We start from the raw sequence: 18299 nt of genomic DNA, 5'->3' as shown, positions 1-18299 counted from the left end.
CAGAGATCTGTTAGAGTCCATGCATTTGTGGTCAGTTAATTTATAACAAAGGAACCAAGAACATACAAAGGGGAAAGGACAGTCTCTTCAGTACATGGTGTTGGGAAAACTGGACAGCTACATGCAAAAGAATGAAATTGGACCACTATGTTATACGATCCCCCAAAATCAACTCAAAATGGATTGAAGACTTGAACATAAGACATGAAACCATGAAACTCTTAGAAGAAAAATTAGGTGATAACCTCCTTGTCATTGGTCTTGGTGGTGATTTTTTGGATTTGACACCAAAAGCAAAGGCAACAAAAGTAAAAACAAACACAAACAAACAACAAGTGGGGACTACATCAAGCTAAAAAGTTTCTGCATAGCAAAGGAAACCATGAAGAAATTGAAAAGGCAGCCTACTGAATGGAAGAAAAGATTTGCAAATCATATATCTGATAAGGCAGGAGTCCCCAACCCCCAGTCTGCAGACTGGTACCAGTCTGTGGCCTGTTAGGAACCAGGCCACACAGCAGGAGGTGAGTGGCAGGCGAGTGAGCAAAGCTTCATCTGCCGCTCCCCATCGCTCACATTACCGCCTGAGCCAATCCCCCCTCCGCTGTCCGTGAAAAATTGTCTTCGACAAAACCGGTCCCTGGTGCCAAAGAGGTTGGGGACCACTGCAATAAGGGATTAATATCCAAAATATACAAAGAACTTATACAACTCTAGCCGAAAAAACCCTCTAAACAATCCAATAAAAAGTGGGCAGAGGATCTGAATAGGTATTTTTCTAAAGAAGATGGCCAACAGGTACATGAAAATGTGTTCAACATCACTAATCATCAGGCAGATGCAAATCAAAACCACAGTGAGATATCACCTTGCTCCCGTTAGAATGAATATCATCAAAAAGACAAGAAATAACATGTTTTGTAAGGATGTGGAGAAAAGGGAACCCTTGTACACTGTTGGTGGGAATGTAAATTGGTATAGCCACTATGGAAAATAGTATGGAGGTTCCTCAAAAAATTAAAAATAGAGCTACCATCTGATCTAGCAATTTCACTTCTGGGTATGTATCCGAAGGAAATGAAAACACTAACTCAAAAAGGTATCTGTACCCACCATGTTCATTGCAGCAGCATTCTCCATAGCCAAGACATGAAACAACCTAAACATCCATCAACGGGTGAATGGATATGTGGTGAATATATTCAGTGGAATATTATTCAGCCATAAAAAGAAGGAAATTCTGCCATTAGTAACAACATGGGTGGACCTTAAAGGCATTATACTAAGTGAAATAAGTCAGGGAAAGACAAATGCTGTATGATCTCACTTATATGTGAAATGTAAAAAAAGAAAAACCCAAACTCATAACTATAGAGAACATACTGGTGGTTGCCAGAAGAGGGGGTAGGACCTGCCTGGCACAGACCATGTAGCCTGAGCAGATGATTTGCACCATTCCACAGACGTGTGCAAAACTTGGTTCTGATTCAGTTTTGAGAACAGGCACAGTTAGGTCTGTTAGTCTTGTTTAGTGAATAGGAAGACACTGAAGAACTTGTCCTGTGGTGGCAGCCAGAGTTGGCACTTCATTTGCAGTTAGGAATGTTCAGTATTCAGTGTTAGGTCAGGATCTGCTCAAATCAGCTGCACAGAAGGTTGCTCTTGCCCAGGGCAGCCCAGCCCACTCACCCCAGAAATACCATTGTTGGTGCACACAGAGGTTGCCAGATGTTCTTATTCTTTCAAGACGTCCTTGCTGACCTCATCATCTAGCAAGTACATTCCAGTAGTGTTGAGAGGCCTTCTTCTGCCAGTAAATGAAGAATGGATGGGTGCCATTCATGCATCACTGGTAATTCATGCATTACTAGTAATCAGGATTACACATCATCAGGGAAAGTTAGACTAAGAGCATAACAAAAGCTTTTTTTTTTTTTTTTAAAAAAAGGTGAGTAGGCACTTCAAAAAATAAAACTTATATTTAATCCTCAGATATTCTTTTTCTCGAGAATTGGTTTCTTAGCCTGTTTTTCATATACTCTTGCACAATCTGAAGAGAGGTACTTATCTAAGTCTGAACCCACTGGGTTAGATAGTGCTGAATATCTCTGTATTAGGATAAGTGATGGTGTCTGAGTGAAAATGTTAGTTTTCTTATCTGTGAAATGAGGGGGTTGGACTATCTCTCTGAGATCTCTTTTGGCTCTTACACCTTTTGGTCAGTTTCATTGCTGTAGCTTCATGCTTCACCTGAGGACTCTCCAGAGTAGCAAAAGAGTGCTTTTGAAAACGGTGGACTCTTGAATACTAACATATTGTACTCTTAAAAGTGTTATTATCTGGTGTCAATAGAAACTAGGGGAAGAATATGGATAGTTCTTGTCAAAACCTCAGTACTACTGATAGAGCAACTCAAAGCACACAGCACTGTTTACAGATAGTACATTGTTTTCATATTACTGGCAATTAATTCAAGAGTCTCAGAATGTTTTATATTGGAGGTGGTATCACAGAATTACTGTATCAGAGAAATGGATTTGATCTTTTATTATATTTACATTTTTAAAAATTATTCCCATTGAAGTTTCAACAAATGAAGCTTTCCTTATTTACAGAATAAAAGTTGAAGTTTTCTTTTTAATTCATAAATCCATGGGAGGCAGTTTTATTTCCTTACACTAATTTTTTTGAACAATCATTTGTTACAGGCTATAGTTGAAGACAGAAAGTGGAGGTGGTCTAGGGTAGAGGTTGGCAAACTATGGGCCTATAAGCCAAATCCAGCTCACCACCTATTTTTGTAAACGTTTTATGGGAACAAAACTACACTCTATTTACATGCTGTCAGTATCTGCTTTCACAGTACGACATCAAAGTTGAGTATTATGAAAACCACTGCGTGGCCCACAAAGCCTAAAATATTTACTATTCAATATTTACCTTTGCAGGAAAAGGTTGTTGACTCCTGGACTAGAGCAGTGTTGTCCAGTAGAACTTTCTGCAGTGGAGCAAGTGTTCTCACTATATCTGCACTGTTCAGTATTGTAGCTGAACCATGGCTAGTGAGGCTCATAACTGAAATTTTCATTTTATTTCATTTTAATTTACATTTAAAATTAAACAGCCACCTGTGACAAGAGATGACTGGATTGGACAGAGTGTGTCCTGAGATTTGAAGACAGGGGACATGGTTACAGAATAGCTCATTGTTTTATGTTAAATTCGGTGGAATGGAAGCTTACGTAGCTCTTGAGATGCTAAATAAATGGTTGTACATCGTGTTTACCTACAGGTTTATAAGTTTTTAAAAGTTTGCTCTGGTTTCAACTATTTCACATCCACTGTTTTTCCTCTGCAGCGAAGAGGAGCTCCCATATCATAACGCAGCTGTGGAACGGGTAAGTCCAGCCCTGCGTTTGTTTACAGTTACCGGGGAGTTACATTAATCAGAAGAATAAAACCTGCCACCTCTGTGATTGTGAGTGCCGTGTTATATGTCAGTGCTGTGGTCGTCGTTAGAATTTGACCCTCATGTTTCTTACTGTAAGAAAGTAATTAATGGTGAAGTAATTTTAGATTTTATGGAACTTCTGATAGGTACTTGGGAAAAAAGGCGAGGTAGGCGTTAGTGGAGAGTGCATTGTGGATCGGTAGTTCTCCATCGAGGATGCCTCAGGACTCGGGCCTGGTGAGAGCACAGAGCTTGGGAGCAGCGAGAGCCTGGGCCCCTAAGGTGTAAAAGTTTCACGGGTGCCTCTCAAGCACCGTGTGGCTCCTAAAACCGTGGTCCAGACCAGCAGCTCTTTGGAACATAACTGTGCTATGAGCTTTTAATCACATTTACCACAGACAACAACAAAAAGAGTTTGCTGTAGTCAAATAAGTACATTTGCTTTTTTTTTTTTCCCCCTGGTACGCGGGCCTCTCACTGTTGTGGCCTCTCCCGTTGCGCAGCACAGGCTCCGGACGCGCAAGCTCAGCGGCCATGGCTCACGGGCCCAGCCGCTCCGTGGCATTTGCATTTTAAAGACTTAGAAGTCTTATATATAGTAAACTCATCAGTTTTTTTGTAACTCAGTGGTTCCCCTTTCTTCATTGAACTTGGCTGGGTAGCTGACTCCATAGCTGGGTGTGCATGAGAACCAGCGACTGAATGTTTAAGGTTGCTCGAGCCTCCCTCCCCCTCTCCATTGTTTTATGTACCTAAAGATGAATTGTAGAATTTATGAATTGAGAGGGAGACTGTTGATTGGGGGGGATTATTCTCAGTTTGTTTATGTTTGATGGGGGAAGGAGTCTGGGTTTCAGACAATAGAGGTAAAATTGGAATTGGAATTTGAAAAATATTTTAGAAAATCTTTCTAAAATAAAAATTTCCTGAAAATTAGAACTATAACATAACTCTGGATAAAAAGTGCCATTTTACATATACCGTGTAGAGAGCCCTATAGGTACTTCCTGCGGTTAAATTCTCTTGTGACTGCCTCATTCTCTCTGTGTCATAACCTTGATGTTTGGGCAAAGAAATTGCTTTCTCTTAATAAAGCTGTATTACTGCTTAGCAACTATATATCAAGCACGGGTCTAGCATCGAGGCCATAGCCTGGAATATCAGGATCAAGTACGGCATAGTTTCTGCTCTGAGAGGCTGGCTGTTCATCCAGTGACTAGAGGCAGGTCAGGTGAGACAGTAGTGGGAAATGATGGTGGCTTTCAGGGGCATGGTGTTTGCAGCGTGCCCTGGCAGTGGTGCTGGTGGAGAAGGCGGGTCCCTGCGGCCCAGGGATGCAGGAGAAGGAAGTGACGGCGCTTTCTACCAATTCTGCTCCTGGTGAACTTCTACCAGACCACTTGGAAAGGGGCACACAGGGATTCGCTTGTGTCCGCTCTCTGGCCATTCTCTCTCTGTTAGTGCCCTGACTTGGCTAATTCGTGGACCCTCTGGATCCCACAACTGTTATGTCTTCATTCTCCTCTCTTCCCAGCTCAGCTCTGCCACAGGCTGGGACCACCCCCTCCCCCCTCCCGCCCACTTCTCCTGGGCTGAACTTCATGTCTCTGCAGCGCCTGCACCTGAGCAGCTCAGTGCAACTGGGAAAAGACTCCCATCTGGGATGACTGGTTTTACTTTACATCCATGGTCACAAACCTCAGCTGGAGGTTTATGCTGCCTGGACATCATACTGTTTCCTCCTAGTGATTTTCTGCTCCCGTTTACTAGTACAGCTTCCTATTCCCTCTCAAACCTCCAGTACCTCCTTCTCTGGCCTTGCCCAGCCGATGTGCTTGCTTCGTGTTTCTTATTTCTTATCTCTGCACTATCACACCAAATAGTCAGTTCCCAGTGACCCACCCGCGCGTGTGATGTGGTTGCTTAGCCTCTCACTCTCACGTGTGCCCATTTCTTGGTCTTCAGATCCCCGCACTCTCCGCATATTCTTCTTTCCTCACTGGCTGCTCTTTCTCCATTTCCTCCACTTGTTCCTTCTCATCTCATGACTTTATCCTGAGCCCATGGCTCAGGCCTGGAACTTCTCTTTCCCGTCTGGATCTCCTCCTCGGTCATCTCATCTAGTCTTTTGGCTTTAAACGCCAACCCCCAGACTGTGTGTGCATTTCAGTGTCTAGCTTACTCCATACACTCAGATGTCTAAAAAATGTCCAAACTGGGGTTTCTGTTATTCTCTTCAAATCCGTCTGTGAACAAGCTTCCCATCTCAACCAGTGGGAGCGCCACCCTTCCAGGTTTCAGTCTAAAAACTTCGGAGTTGTGTTTGACCATCCCCACACCTCGTGCATCAGCTCGGCCTTCAGTGTGTGTCCAGAGGCTGATGACTTCTCAGCATCCCCGCTTCTGCTGCCTGGTCTGCTGGAACCTCTCTTCTGGGGCTTCCAGCTCCTTGCTTCTGCTAGTGTCCCCCGTCTGTTCACCACAAGAGCCAGAATAATCCTGTTAAAATAAGAGAGAGCATGTCACTCTTGATGGGAACATCCTGTGTGCTCTCCAGCTTATCCACAGTAAAAGGGAAGGTCCTTAGAATGATCTCAGAGCCCCGTGTGACTGGCTCCCATCTCTCTCTCTCTCTCTCTTTTTTTTTTTTTTTTTTTTAGGTACGTGGGCCTCTCACTGTTGTGGCCTCGTCCTGTTGCGGAGCACAGGCTCCGGACGCGCAGGGTCAGCGGCCATGGCTCACGGGCCCAGCTGCTCCGCGGCACGTGGGATCCTCCCGGACCGGGGCACGAACCCGCATCCCCTGCATCGGCAGGTGGACTCTCAACCACTGCGCCACCAGGGAAGCCCTCCTGCTCCCATCTCTTGCTCACCCACCGGCCTCCTCAGTGTTCCCCGACTAGCCTGCCATGTTCCCTCTTTCAGGCTTTTGCCTGGCTGCCTCCTCTCCTGGGGAGCCCCTCCTCCTCCCCGAAAGAGCTACAGGGCGTGGTCCCTCATCTCTAGGTATTTACTGTATGACGCCACCTTCTAAGACCCTCCCTGTCATCTCAGATCTTACGTTGGGAACTCCCTCCCCCCTGCATGTCAACTATCCCCCTCCCTACTTTGTTTCTCTCTTTAGTACTAACACTTTCACTTACTCAGTATTTTACTTATATCTTTATTTTGTCTGTTTCCTCACTAGGATGTAATCTCTAGGAGGGGGTTTCATCTTCTTTGTTCTCTGTTGTATCCCCAGAACCTAGAGCAGGGCACATAGTACGTGCTTAATAAATGGGGCTGAGTGAAATGGGGCTGAGTGAACGACCAGGTGAACATAAAGACTGTGTTATATCATTAAACATGCGAATTTAGATGTTGGCAGAGCTTGTCCTTTCAAATGTTGACAATGTGCTTTATTTGAGAAATGAGGGAGAGAAGAGTTGGAAGGTATCTTTTAACAAAAGATATCCATCTTTGGCAGAATAAAAATCTAGCAACCCACTATTGACTTTTCTCTCCAATGCCACCTCTCTTCCCCTTTCAAAATGAATTCCTGGTCCAGAAAATTCAGACATGTGGGAACCAGTAGTGTAGATGATTCAAGAAATGTGACAGTGAAGCGAAGAAGAAATACGAGACAAAACCTAGTTAGAGGTTGGATGCTTGAGGGAGGTTGTTTTTAATTTTTTTTTAAAGAGATTTGCCTGTACAGTAAAAGACCTCTTATCCAATGCAATTAAAGGATTGTTTACACTAAAGAGTTTAATATAATAGGGAATCACTATGAAATGATGTGCACACCTTAATAAATTAACATAAGACATAGTTTTATATTCCCTTGTCAGGCTTTTACTGGGAGCGGGGGTTCTGAGGCTGCTGACTGAGACTCCATCCTACCCTTGTCTATAAACTGCACTCATACTGTGTGGCCCAATTGGTTTCTTTAAAGTGGAATGAGAACTTTAGATACATGCAGAGCAGTCTGAGGCTGGAAACTTTTTAGTTCATCAGGATTTCCCCCAGTTTTTCTAGTTTCAGTTTAGTTCACATGTTCTTCAGTGATTGCCTAGTCCTAATCGCCAAAGTCTGCTGTTTCTAGGAAACTAATAAAAAATTCTACATATTCATATGCGGCCTTGAATAAAATCAGTGGAAATGATAGCCTCGTGGGAGTGTATAAGTGTCCGTCAGTCTTCACAGAGCATCCACTTGCAACGTGTACTTCCTGCCTGCCGTTTGGGAAGACTGGTGCGCTGATGCGTAGTCAGGTCATCGGGGCTTTTGTTGCAGGTGTAGAAGGCAGTCCCTCATAAGAGGATCGGTGTTGGTATTTGCAGACTGCTTTGGATTCCCCCAGACAGTCACTGAAACAAATAAACAAACACACTTATTATATTTACTCTGCAGAGAACACTATTAATAAAGGATTATATTGTTTCTTTGAGCTTATTGATGTTTTTAATAAGGAGGAAAGGATATGTAAAGCTATGCATTTTCATGGATTCAGCTATTCCTTTTTGCAGTGCAGTATTTTTCATGGCTTAACAGAATATTGGAGCCTTTTCGGATCTTAAAAAATTATGTTTTAATTTTATGAGGTGTGAAATCTCGCTCAAAATGCATGACTTTTCAATATCATTATTCTATCAAAACACGACTCTCTGCTTCTTACACTCCTTATCCTCTCCTGACCTCTGCTGGTGAGGTCTAGGTGTGCGTGACTTGGGTCAGCTTTATCCTGTCATACATCCTAACATTCAAAAAGACATCTGAAGACTTGAACTTCAGTAAAGTTCTAAGACTTCTTATTCTAGAAGAGAAGGCTATTTAATGTCCATCCAGGCATTGTGTATATGGGTAGCCTTTACTATCTAGCTTATAAATCATGTTCCTAGTGAGAGGAGCATTGGACCCAATGCAAGGCAACTTCATACTATGTGGGTGATGCAGCAGTTGTTAAATACTTCCTATTCAACTGGTCCTGTATAGGATTAAGGTATAGTCTCAGATCAGTAGAGGTTGAGTGATCTCAACAAAGAAGATATTGGTCCCATTTTTAATCGTTATACCCTCCTTACCCCAATAGGAAGGGCCAGTCCTGATTCAGAGGGGATGTGAATTTAAGATGATCAGGTATCAGATTGCAAACTTCAAATGGGAGTTTAGTCCTTTCCTGAAAACAGCTCCTGGGGAAGAGTATACAGTACCGTACCGTTTCCTAATCAGTGGAGGTAATGGAGAGATAACAAAGGGAATATAGGATGGAGATTAAGATTCCTGTATCATCCCCCCCCCTTTATTTATTTATTTATTTATTTTTTGTGGTACGCGGACCTCTCACTGCCGTGGCCTCTCCCGCCGCGGAGCACAGGCTCCGGACACACAGGCCCAGCGGCCATGGCCCACGGGCCCAGCCACTCCGTGGCATGCGGGATCCCCCCGGACCGGGGCACGAACCTGCATCCCCTGCATCGGCAGGCGGACTCGCAACCACTGTGCCACCAGGGAAGCCCCATTTTCTTTCTTTCTTTTTTTTTTCTTTTTTCTTTCCTTTTTTTTTTTTTTTTTGCAGTACGCAAGCCTCTCACTGTTGTGACCTCTCCTGTTGCGGGGCACAGGCTCTGAACGTGCAGGCTCAGCGGCCATGGCTCACGGGCCCAGCTGCTCCATGGCATGTGGGGTCTTCTCGGATCAGGGCATGAACCCGTGTCCCCTGCATCGGCAGGCGGACTCTCAACCACTGTGCCACCAGGGAAGTCCCCATTTTCCTTTTGATATATGTTCTGAAATTCGCAGGGGAGTAGAATTTTCTTATACAAGTGTCTCCTATATGATTTCAAAAATTTCAGTGATGAGCACATCTAGTACCCAGATCTTATTTTTGGAATACCATTCCTCATTAAAAAGAACCACTGTTTTTTTAAAGAAATGGATGATCTAGGTCTAGGATAAAAAAAGTATGAAGTGAGCCTGAATTATATTGTGCCAGATCAGTCATGTCTAAAGGATCTACCTGAAGAGGGGAAATCTCCAACCAGATAAGAGGCAGTCCAGCCAAATTTGGGGCAATTTGAGCTTCAAAAAGAATAATTATGATAATAATAATGGATTATAACCCATTAAATAAAACAGTCCTTTATACCTTAGTGATAGTTAAAAATGGGGAGGGACTTGAAAGGAAAAACTTTTTAATAGAAGAATATCAGTTAATAATATAGAAAGAATCATAAGGAAAAACAAAATCCACCATACCATTTTACCACCATCAGAATCAGAATTGACTCAGACAGAGATTATAGTGGATGAGAAGACCACTGAGTAGAGCTGTTAAGGAACAGGATGTCCATACTATCTCAAAGTGCACCACCCAGATTACTTATTAGTTACAAGAGGGAATTTGTCTATTAGTTAGTGGAGAAATTGGGCAAATACCACTTAACCAAGGGATCAAAAGTTGTATCATTGATAATGGTACAAATCAGCATGATCTGTCACTGGATGTGATGCCATAAGAAGGACACAAAATCACCTGTGTAATAGTCCCACCAAAATCTAGGGGAAACAGTTAGGCAAAGCCAGATAGTGTGGACTGGACTCTTCAAAAGTCAACATCATGAAAGACAAAGGCCAGGGGACTGTTCTAGAGCAAAGGGAACTTAAGAGATGTGCCAGTAAAGGCAATGTGTGTTCCATGGTTGGATTCTGAATTCCGCCCCCCCAACCCACCTAAAGAAAAACAGCTTTAAAGAACGATTTTGGGACAAGTGGGGAGTTTGGTATATGGACCATTTATTACCAAATAACGGACCAATTTTAAATTTCTTGAAAGGGTGTAATAGTTGTACTGTGATTATGTAGGATAATGTGTCTTGTTCTTAGGTGTTACATACTTGAAATATTTGGAGTGTTCACGATGTCTGAGATTTTCTAACAGATCAGCGCCCCCCACCCCCTGCAAAAAAAAAAAGCCCTAATATAAATAGATTAAATCTGGCAACATGTTAATAATTGATGGATTTTGGTGAAGCATATATAAGTATATGGTGCATTGCTCTTCCACTTTTCTGTAGGCTTTAAATACTTCAATAAAAATTGGGAGAAGTAAGATGTCAGTGTATAAAGGCAACAGAGTTATTTAATATCAGCTTTGTATAGATTCCTAACATCAGTAGTTTCACATTTTAGCAGCACTTTGAAAAGCATTGCCAACATGATGGAATGATCCATATCTTTATTATGCTACATTAGAGATACTGTTGTACTTCACTTATGTTTACTTCCATATTATAGTGATCGAACTGCTATCAAAAATACTTAAGATTTTGGTCGGTCTAGTCATATTCATTCTCCTTCCCACCTCTCTGCTTCCAAGACCACAAAATGCTATTACATAATTGCTTCGTAGTAGTGTTTGCTTCTCTCTCCTGATGTAAATTATGTTTAAAAATGTTTATTTAACTTTTCTTATACACCAGTCACAGTGTTAGGTGATGAAATTAAAAGAGTATATGATATGGTTCCTGTACTCAAGGAGTTCATCCTTTAATAATAATAATAAATATTTGGGCATTTAGACCAATTAGAACACATGGTGTTAGGTGCTATAACAATAATCATAATAATTCTCATTTTATAGATAAGGAAACTAAGATACAGAAAGATTACGTAACTTGTCCCAAATGAAACAGATGAGAAGGGGCAGAGCTCGGGCCAACTGAGTCCTTAGTCCATGCCATGAAATGCTGAAGAAACAGTTTCCTTTGCCTGGAGGATGGAGGAATTTGGAAAAGGTTTTGAACCTTTGACATTTGACTGGGTCTTGAGAGAATGCATAGGGTTTTGCCAGATGGTGGTGAGGAAGAGCATCACAGGCAGAGGAAAAGCCAACACTGGTCAGAGAGGCATGAAAATACATCGCGTGTTGGGAATGACAGGTAGTTCAAGGTGGCTAGATCATAAAAGTAGCAAGAAGTGAAGCTAGAAGGTGAGTTTGGGCCATATTGTGAAGGGCCAACCATGTAGAGATTTGAACTTTTTTTGTAGCTATTGAAAGATGTTAAGCTGGGACTCACCTTTAAAAGGTCATAGCGTGGAGGCTGGCTTGAAGCCATCCAGGGCTACCTGTGAGGAGTTACTGCCCTCATCTAGAGTTGAAGATTGACAGAAAGAGGGCAGAGGATGTGATGGAAGCAGAAGGGGATGGGACCAGCAGAGTGTAGGTTGGGTGTGGAAAGAAGATACAAGGAAGACTGAAGACAACCTAAGCTCCTAGTTTGATTGACTTAGTGGGTGGTGATGCTCTTAATTCATAGTAGGAAAGGGAGGGGTAATAGCAGCATGTTTAGGGAAATCGTTTTGGGTGTGTTGAGTTTGAAGTATCTGCTGAACTTCTGGGTGAGATTCCTAGTCTGTTTTGGTGTTACTGATTCTGTGGAAAGATGATGTTCCTTAGCCTGTTTTTCTAGAGCATTTAAGTTTACATTTGTCACATGTGTTTTCAGTTATTTCTTACCTCAGAATAAATTCTGGAGTTGTTAAGCTAGAGCATGTTTGCTGATAAAGTATATTGTATCCATTTATTATAGATTCATGAGTGCGTGCAAGTCTGGTATAGTTGATCTGGGAGAGTTATGGAGTTAACACTTAAACCTGATTGAACTACTGATGTATAATTTTAAATTCCTACAGCTTGGGAGCCTTTTTTTTTTTTTTTTTTTTGCCGTAGGGGAAAGAAATGTATACTTAATGGTTCTGAAAATTGTGTGCGTCTCTTTTATCCTTGCATGTGAGAATGAGTAGCATTTAAAATAATCTCTCTCATCCGCCTGCCGATGCAGGGGACACGGGTTCGTGCCCCGGTCTGGGAAGATTCCACATGCTGCAGAGCGGCTGGGCCCGTGAGCCGTGGCCACTGAGCCTGCGTGTCCAGAGCCTGTGCTCCGCAACGGGAGAGGCCACAACAGTGAGAGGCCCGCGTACCGCAAAAAAAAAATAAATAAATAAAATAAAATAAAATAATCTCTGTATATATATGATAAGCATTAGAATACAAAAATGTACCTTTAAAGAAAAGAACAACTATTCCTTAAAGTGATTTATTTATTTTTTATTTATTTATTAATAGTCATAAAAATGAAAGATAGCAAGAGACCTGCTAGATCTCCGCAGGGTTTTTCCTGGCAAAGTGTATGTTATTGTACTCTTGGGTGGGCTTGAATTATTTGGTGTTTTCCTCTTGGTGGAGAAAGGGATTATGCTTTGAAGAAGTCAGGGGGGGAAGTGCAGAAGAACAAGAAAGTACCAAGTGGCATCTTAGATCAATCTTAATTTTTCACAGCTTGGCCTTCTCTAAAGTCACATTTAGCAGAAACATTAATGAGATTTCAGAGCCCCACTGAGTTTTAAAATTAAACGTATTTCTGGAACCATCTGTAAGATTTTATTGCTAATAATATAATGAAGAATATGCTTAATCTTTTTATAAATTTATTTATTTATGGCTGCGTTGGGTCTTCTTTTCTGCTTGAGGGCCACTCCCAGCTGCAGCGAGCAGGGGCCTCTGCCCATCGCGGTGCACGGGCCTCTCACTATCGCGGCCTCTCATTGCGGAGCACAGGCTCCGGACGTGCAGGCTTAGTAGTTGTGGCCCACGGGCCCAGCCGCTCCGCGACATGTGGGATCCTCCCAGACCAGGGCTCGAACCCGTGTCCCCCTCACTGGCAGGCAGACTCTCAACCACTGCGCCACCAGGGAAGCCCCAAGAATATGCTTAATCTTTTGAAAAATGAGAATCATAACAGAGTATCTTTTGCTCACAAGTGATCATCTTCGGTTATGAAAAACCCATCAAAATTTTTAAGAGTAAAGAAGTAATTAAAGAGTTTTAAGGATATGCCTAAAAATAAAATTCCATAAAAGTATTCTGATTGGTGAGAATCTTTTCCTAAATTCAGGACTTTCTTTGGGATTTTATGCTTCTTTTGAATCTAAAAATATCGATGGTGGGACTACGCCATCTGCCTGTTGGAGGCTGGATTGAAGACCGTTGATGAGGAGCTGTTGCTTCCATCCTGGAACTGTGATCCCCAACGAGAGCAGGGGCATGGTGGAGGCGAGAGCGTAGGATGTGGCAGCCTAGAGCGCAGGTCATGGGGCCACGCTGCCTGGCCTTGAACTCACCAGATACGGGAAGTTGGAGAAGTTGATTAGACCCTTTGTGCCTCTGTTTCCTTATTTGTAAAATGGGGGTGATTATACCTACCTCATAAGGGTGTAACAAGCATACATTTTTGAGCATAAAATGTATCCTCAGAACCATTTTCTTTCCTGTGTAGTCTTCCATTTCATTTACTTTTTAGATGCACTTAATACACTTAGGCCTTCTGAAAAGACAATGCTGGGATCGAGGAGAATTAACAAAATAGCAGAATCTCAGCTCACTCATAAGAAAGCATTCTGTTGAGTTTTGTTCTCATGAAAAGGTCATCATTAGGAGTGGACCCTGCCGGGCTCTGTTCCAGGCAGTGGGGAAGCAGCAAACATCTCAGCCTTTGTAGATGGAGTAGTCAGGGGGGAGGAGGTTAGGTGTGCGGCAGTGAGGGGCCTCCTAGGCTGAGCCCCCGGAGGAGAGGACTTGCTCACCTGGTCATGGGCACAGGGGTCACCCAGACTTCTTGGCCGAAGAGGGTGTTTTTTTCCTGCCTGAAAGGACAGAGTACAAATGGATTTTCTGAGGGTAGCTGGGCTTCTCCCAAAGTAAAGGGACAGAAGGCTGTGCACACCCAGTTCTTTTTCTAAATGTACGAATCAAGTAAGTCACTCTACCACCATAGGAGTGAGTAAGAGATTGGGGAGCCCACCCGAGTACTTAGGAAAAATACCCCTTCTCCGTGAAACCAAAGAAGTGCGGAAGAAGCCTTTTCTCTACCACCTTCCCCGTTCCCAGCTTTGCCCCAAATCTTAATTTAGTGTGACAACCAAGACCCCCGCCTGTGCGTTCAGCCTCAGCTCCGGGTGCTTCCTTTTCTAGCCCCTACACTGCCGCATTGTCTAAGAAGTACATCTGTCCATGCTTCTCGGAATGTTCTTTCCCATGTTGCACTTGATAAAGACCCTAACACTCTTCCAGTCCTTCATTTATACTCGCCTTCTCTGACGCCCCTGGGTCGGTTCGACTGCTCCCTCTGCAGGACTTGAATCACCGTCTCTGCCTCTAGGTCACAACACTGCATATTCCACATCGGGTGCCCTTAGCAGATGGTGAACTTGCCTTGGGGCAGCAACTATTACTTATTGTTGTACAATTTTTCACTAACATAGTGCTAGTTATATGATGGTCTCCCCCCAGTAATACCCAATTCTCCTTTACAAAACCACCTTTGTCACTGAAGACATTAAGATGCCAGAAATTGGTAAAATGTGAAAGAAGAGAATGGAATTTTGAAGTTGTGTTTTTGATGCTTCATAAAAATATTTCAGACTGTTTTAAAATTTCCTCTTGGCTTAAATTTGTAGAATACCCAGCGTTTTCAGTGATTAAAATGTTAGAAAATTTAAGTGATCCCTTTCTCATTACCTGTCCCAATGGAGTATCTCCTACGTGTCCTAACTTCGGCAAGGGGATACTGTTGACACAAATGTCATCAATTATCCAACTTTTAAAAAAAGTTAGTTAGGATATTTACTGTCCAATATAGCATAACATTTTTAGTAGTCCTTTTTTCAGCAGCATTTTCCTTGACGTTTTTTTGTAATTTGTAAGTAAAAGAAGGCTGAAACAAACAGTAACAATGAATTTCAATTTTATTTTTAGCAAAAGCACCTGGAAATTGAAAGAACTACTAAATGGTTGAAAATGCTAAAAGGATGGGAAAAATACAAGAACACTGAAAAGGTAATTAAACATGTTACTTCCTTATGAAACTCTAAAAATTCAATGTGGATTTTCCCAGTAAAAGTTCCTCTTTAATTATAAGAGTATTACGTTCATATTCTTAGAAAAATTTTAAGTGTAATTTAATTGAGTGGAATGCCTCAAATTAGGAGTCTTTGTGCTGTCACAGAATAGCCAGTTCAGATGGGTTGCAGGAATTGAGAGGATGTGGCGGACAGTCCAGAGGTCAGCTGGCTTTTGGGGATGATTGAATTCCGCCGCTTGGATACCTTGCCTGTGATTTCATTTCTTTCCATCTCTCTTCTCTGCCTACTTCAGTGTCAGCTTCCTGCTGAGCTTTGGCTTTCCTTGGGGATCAGGATTATTGTAGTCGTTCCAGGCTGCATATCCCCCTGTCTCCCTGCTCAGAAGGAGAGAGGCCTGGCCTCTGAAAGCTTTTCATGAAGCAGGAGCGTCTCCTTGTCCTAAAGCTTCTAGCAGACCACCCCCGCACCCCGCCCCAGATCTTTTTATCCCGCATTGACTCTGTGCTGTTTTGAATCAATTTGTAAAAATGCATACATCTGTTAATATTCCTACTAATCTAATCAGTAGGAATTCCTACTAATTCCTACTGTTCTTCCTTAAATATTGGGAAGCTGTGAAGTTCCTAGTGGTATAAGTTTTCCAAAATTCTAACTTTTGCTTGAAAGGGCAGGTGTTATCAGTGGCAAAAATACTGTCAGGTATTTTCCTTAAAGTGGCTTACTTCATTTATTTTTGAGAAAAATGTCTGCTAAGTACCCAAGTCTCAACAACCACGATTGGCTGGTCAGTCGTTCATTCAAGTAATGACGGTGTCCGTGACCAAAGCAGTTGGTTCAGGTCGTGATTCATACAATTTCATAAATGCTCTTTCTTGAGGCCGACACTCTGCTCTGTGTGCGTTCCACCTCATCGCTCAGAATATTAATAAGACGTGTGTGTATTCAGGATTGAGACTGAATGAAATTAATAGTTTCTACTGCTTCGTCAAGGGCACTCCTAAGCGAACTGACCTCTTTTTTAAACTGTGAGGAAAGAATGCAGTGACTGCCAGCACAGTGCTTCCTCTGCCTCAGTTTGCGCTGAGGTGCCAGGGGCGTCACCACCATGGTTTTTCTGCTCCCAGGCCAAAGTCAGCATAGGGAAAAAGGCAAATAATGGTTTAGCATCATTACGAAAATAGTCTTGACCTCAGGGCCCATGCCTTGAGAACTGCTGACATCTAAGCCTCAGTTTCCTCATCTATAAAATGGAGATAACAATACCCATTTCAAAAAGATGAAGATTTAATGATTTCATGCATATAAAGCACTTGGCATTGCACCTCACATATAGTAAGCATGCAATAGGGTTGACTACTGCTATCAGTTTTTTGAAAGAAGGTTGGGCAGTAAAAAATATTTAAAGGGAGAAAAGAAATCTTCCATAATCCTACAGCAAAACACTGAGTTAACTGTTAGTATTTTTGTCTGTTTCCTCACACTTTTTTTTCCATGCAATATATATTTTTTCCTTTTTACATAGATATAAATTGTTGTGTGTCAGCCTTTACCAACAAGAATTCCAGGGAGCGTCAGTTCCTTGGGGTCTAACGGGTATTACACAAAAGCACTGTTGCCTAATGGTTAAGCAATAGACTATCCTAGGTTCAATCCCTAGCTCTGCCACATTACTAGTAGTATGACCTGGAGGAAGATATTTAACCTTTTTCTGCCTTAGTTTACTTGTCTGTAAAATGGGGGTAAGCACAATACCTCCTTCACAGAGTCGTCTTGAGGATTAAATAAGATAATTCATGTAAAGCACAAAGAATAGTGCCTGATACTTAATATGCAGTCAATAAGTGTTGTTTATTATTACATGAGAAAGGGGCTCTCTGGTTAAATAAAGTTGGGATAAAGCTGAACCGAGGTGAGCAGGTTTCTTTACTACAGGGTGCCTCAGCATCTTTAATATTATAGTGTGGTAGACGTTTTCAAGAGGGACCTTAAATTTCATGACACTTATTCAAGCATGAAAATCTTTTTGCATGGGGTGTCTCACAGGAATAACGTCACTCTTCTTTTTGAGCATCCTAAATATCCCTATTTAAATTCCATTAGACTCTTACTATTTTATTTTCATCAGGAGTAAGTTCATTTCTGGGTTGCTGATTTCATTAAGGTGCTTCAAGAAGAATCCGTTCAGAGTAGGATGTTGGTCATGACCCCTGTGCTCTTGTTGAACAGCCTGCTTCTCAGACTGGCCTGAAGCTGACAGGTACTTCACCTGACATCTTTGTGGAAAGGCCTCTCAAGGGCTAATTACAGGATCAGTTTTGATGCGTTGCACCTACACTTTCGTCTCAGCTTCAGTTCAATAAAATATTTGTAGAATTGTATGGCTTTATACATATGTCTGAAAGTTTATAAGTCTCTGTAAAAATGAGCATTCTACTAGGCTGTTATGCTCACAGCAACTCTGGCTAGTGTACTTCCCAGCAAGAGAGATTTCAGTAGAGCTCTTCCTTTCATGAATAATTTTAAAGTATTTCCCCACAGCTATAATGCTAGCATTACTTGATGATATATATGGTCCAATCTGGTATGAGGTAGAATGTACCTTCTAAAAGAATGCTGCTTTCAGTTCATAACCAGTTTTAAACTGCATTGAAGTTAAAAAGTAGTATATATTTTTCTTCTTTTCCAAAGGGAGGTATAAGTTTTCTCTCAACAGACTCCTTACTTATGTGGTAGTGGTACAAAGAAATATCTAAAAATATCCTGAAATAAAAATATATAGCTCTGATGAGAATATTTGGATTTTTAGAATATAAGATTCAATGAAAAATAGTTGCCATTACAGTTGCCTGTGTTTTCACAGTGACTGCCCCCTATGTACATAGTGTATTTTTAAAATACAGTCTATTAAATGAAAAGATGAAGTTATCTCTGCTAAGTAGAGGCC

At 41.9% G+C, this 18299-nt stretch overlaps 1 protein-coding gene across 3 annotated transcripts in view; it reads left to right on the top strand.

The window, feature by feature from the left end:
• USP6NL (USP6 N-terminal like) overlaps positions 1 to 18299 on the top strand; it is a 130361-nt gene that overhangs the window by 75407 nt on the left and 36655 nt on the right. For 2 of the 3 annotated variants that reach the window (XM_059058973.2, XM_067030232.1), the window contains exons 4-5: positions 3359 to 3398; positions 15249 to 15329. In XM_059058973.2, the coding sequence (XP_058914956.1) occupies positions 3359 to 3398; positions 15249 to 15329 (121 nt within the window). The remainder of the gene's footprint in view (positions 1 to 3358; positions 3399 to 15248; positions 15330 to 18299) is intronic. The other variant, XM_067030233.1, reaches the window with a different exon arrangement.

The sequence above is a fragment of the Kogia breviceps genome, chromosome 3 (genome assembly GCF_026419965.1).
Source record: "Kogia breviceps isolate mKogBre1 chromosome 3, mKogBre1 haplotype 1, whole genome shotgun sequence".
Lineage (NCBI taxonomy): Eukaryota > Metazoa > Chordata > Mammalia > Artiodactyla > Physeteridae > Kogia > Kogia breviceps.
This window is presented reverse-complemented; position numbering and strand designations above follow the sequence as displayed.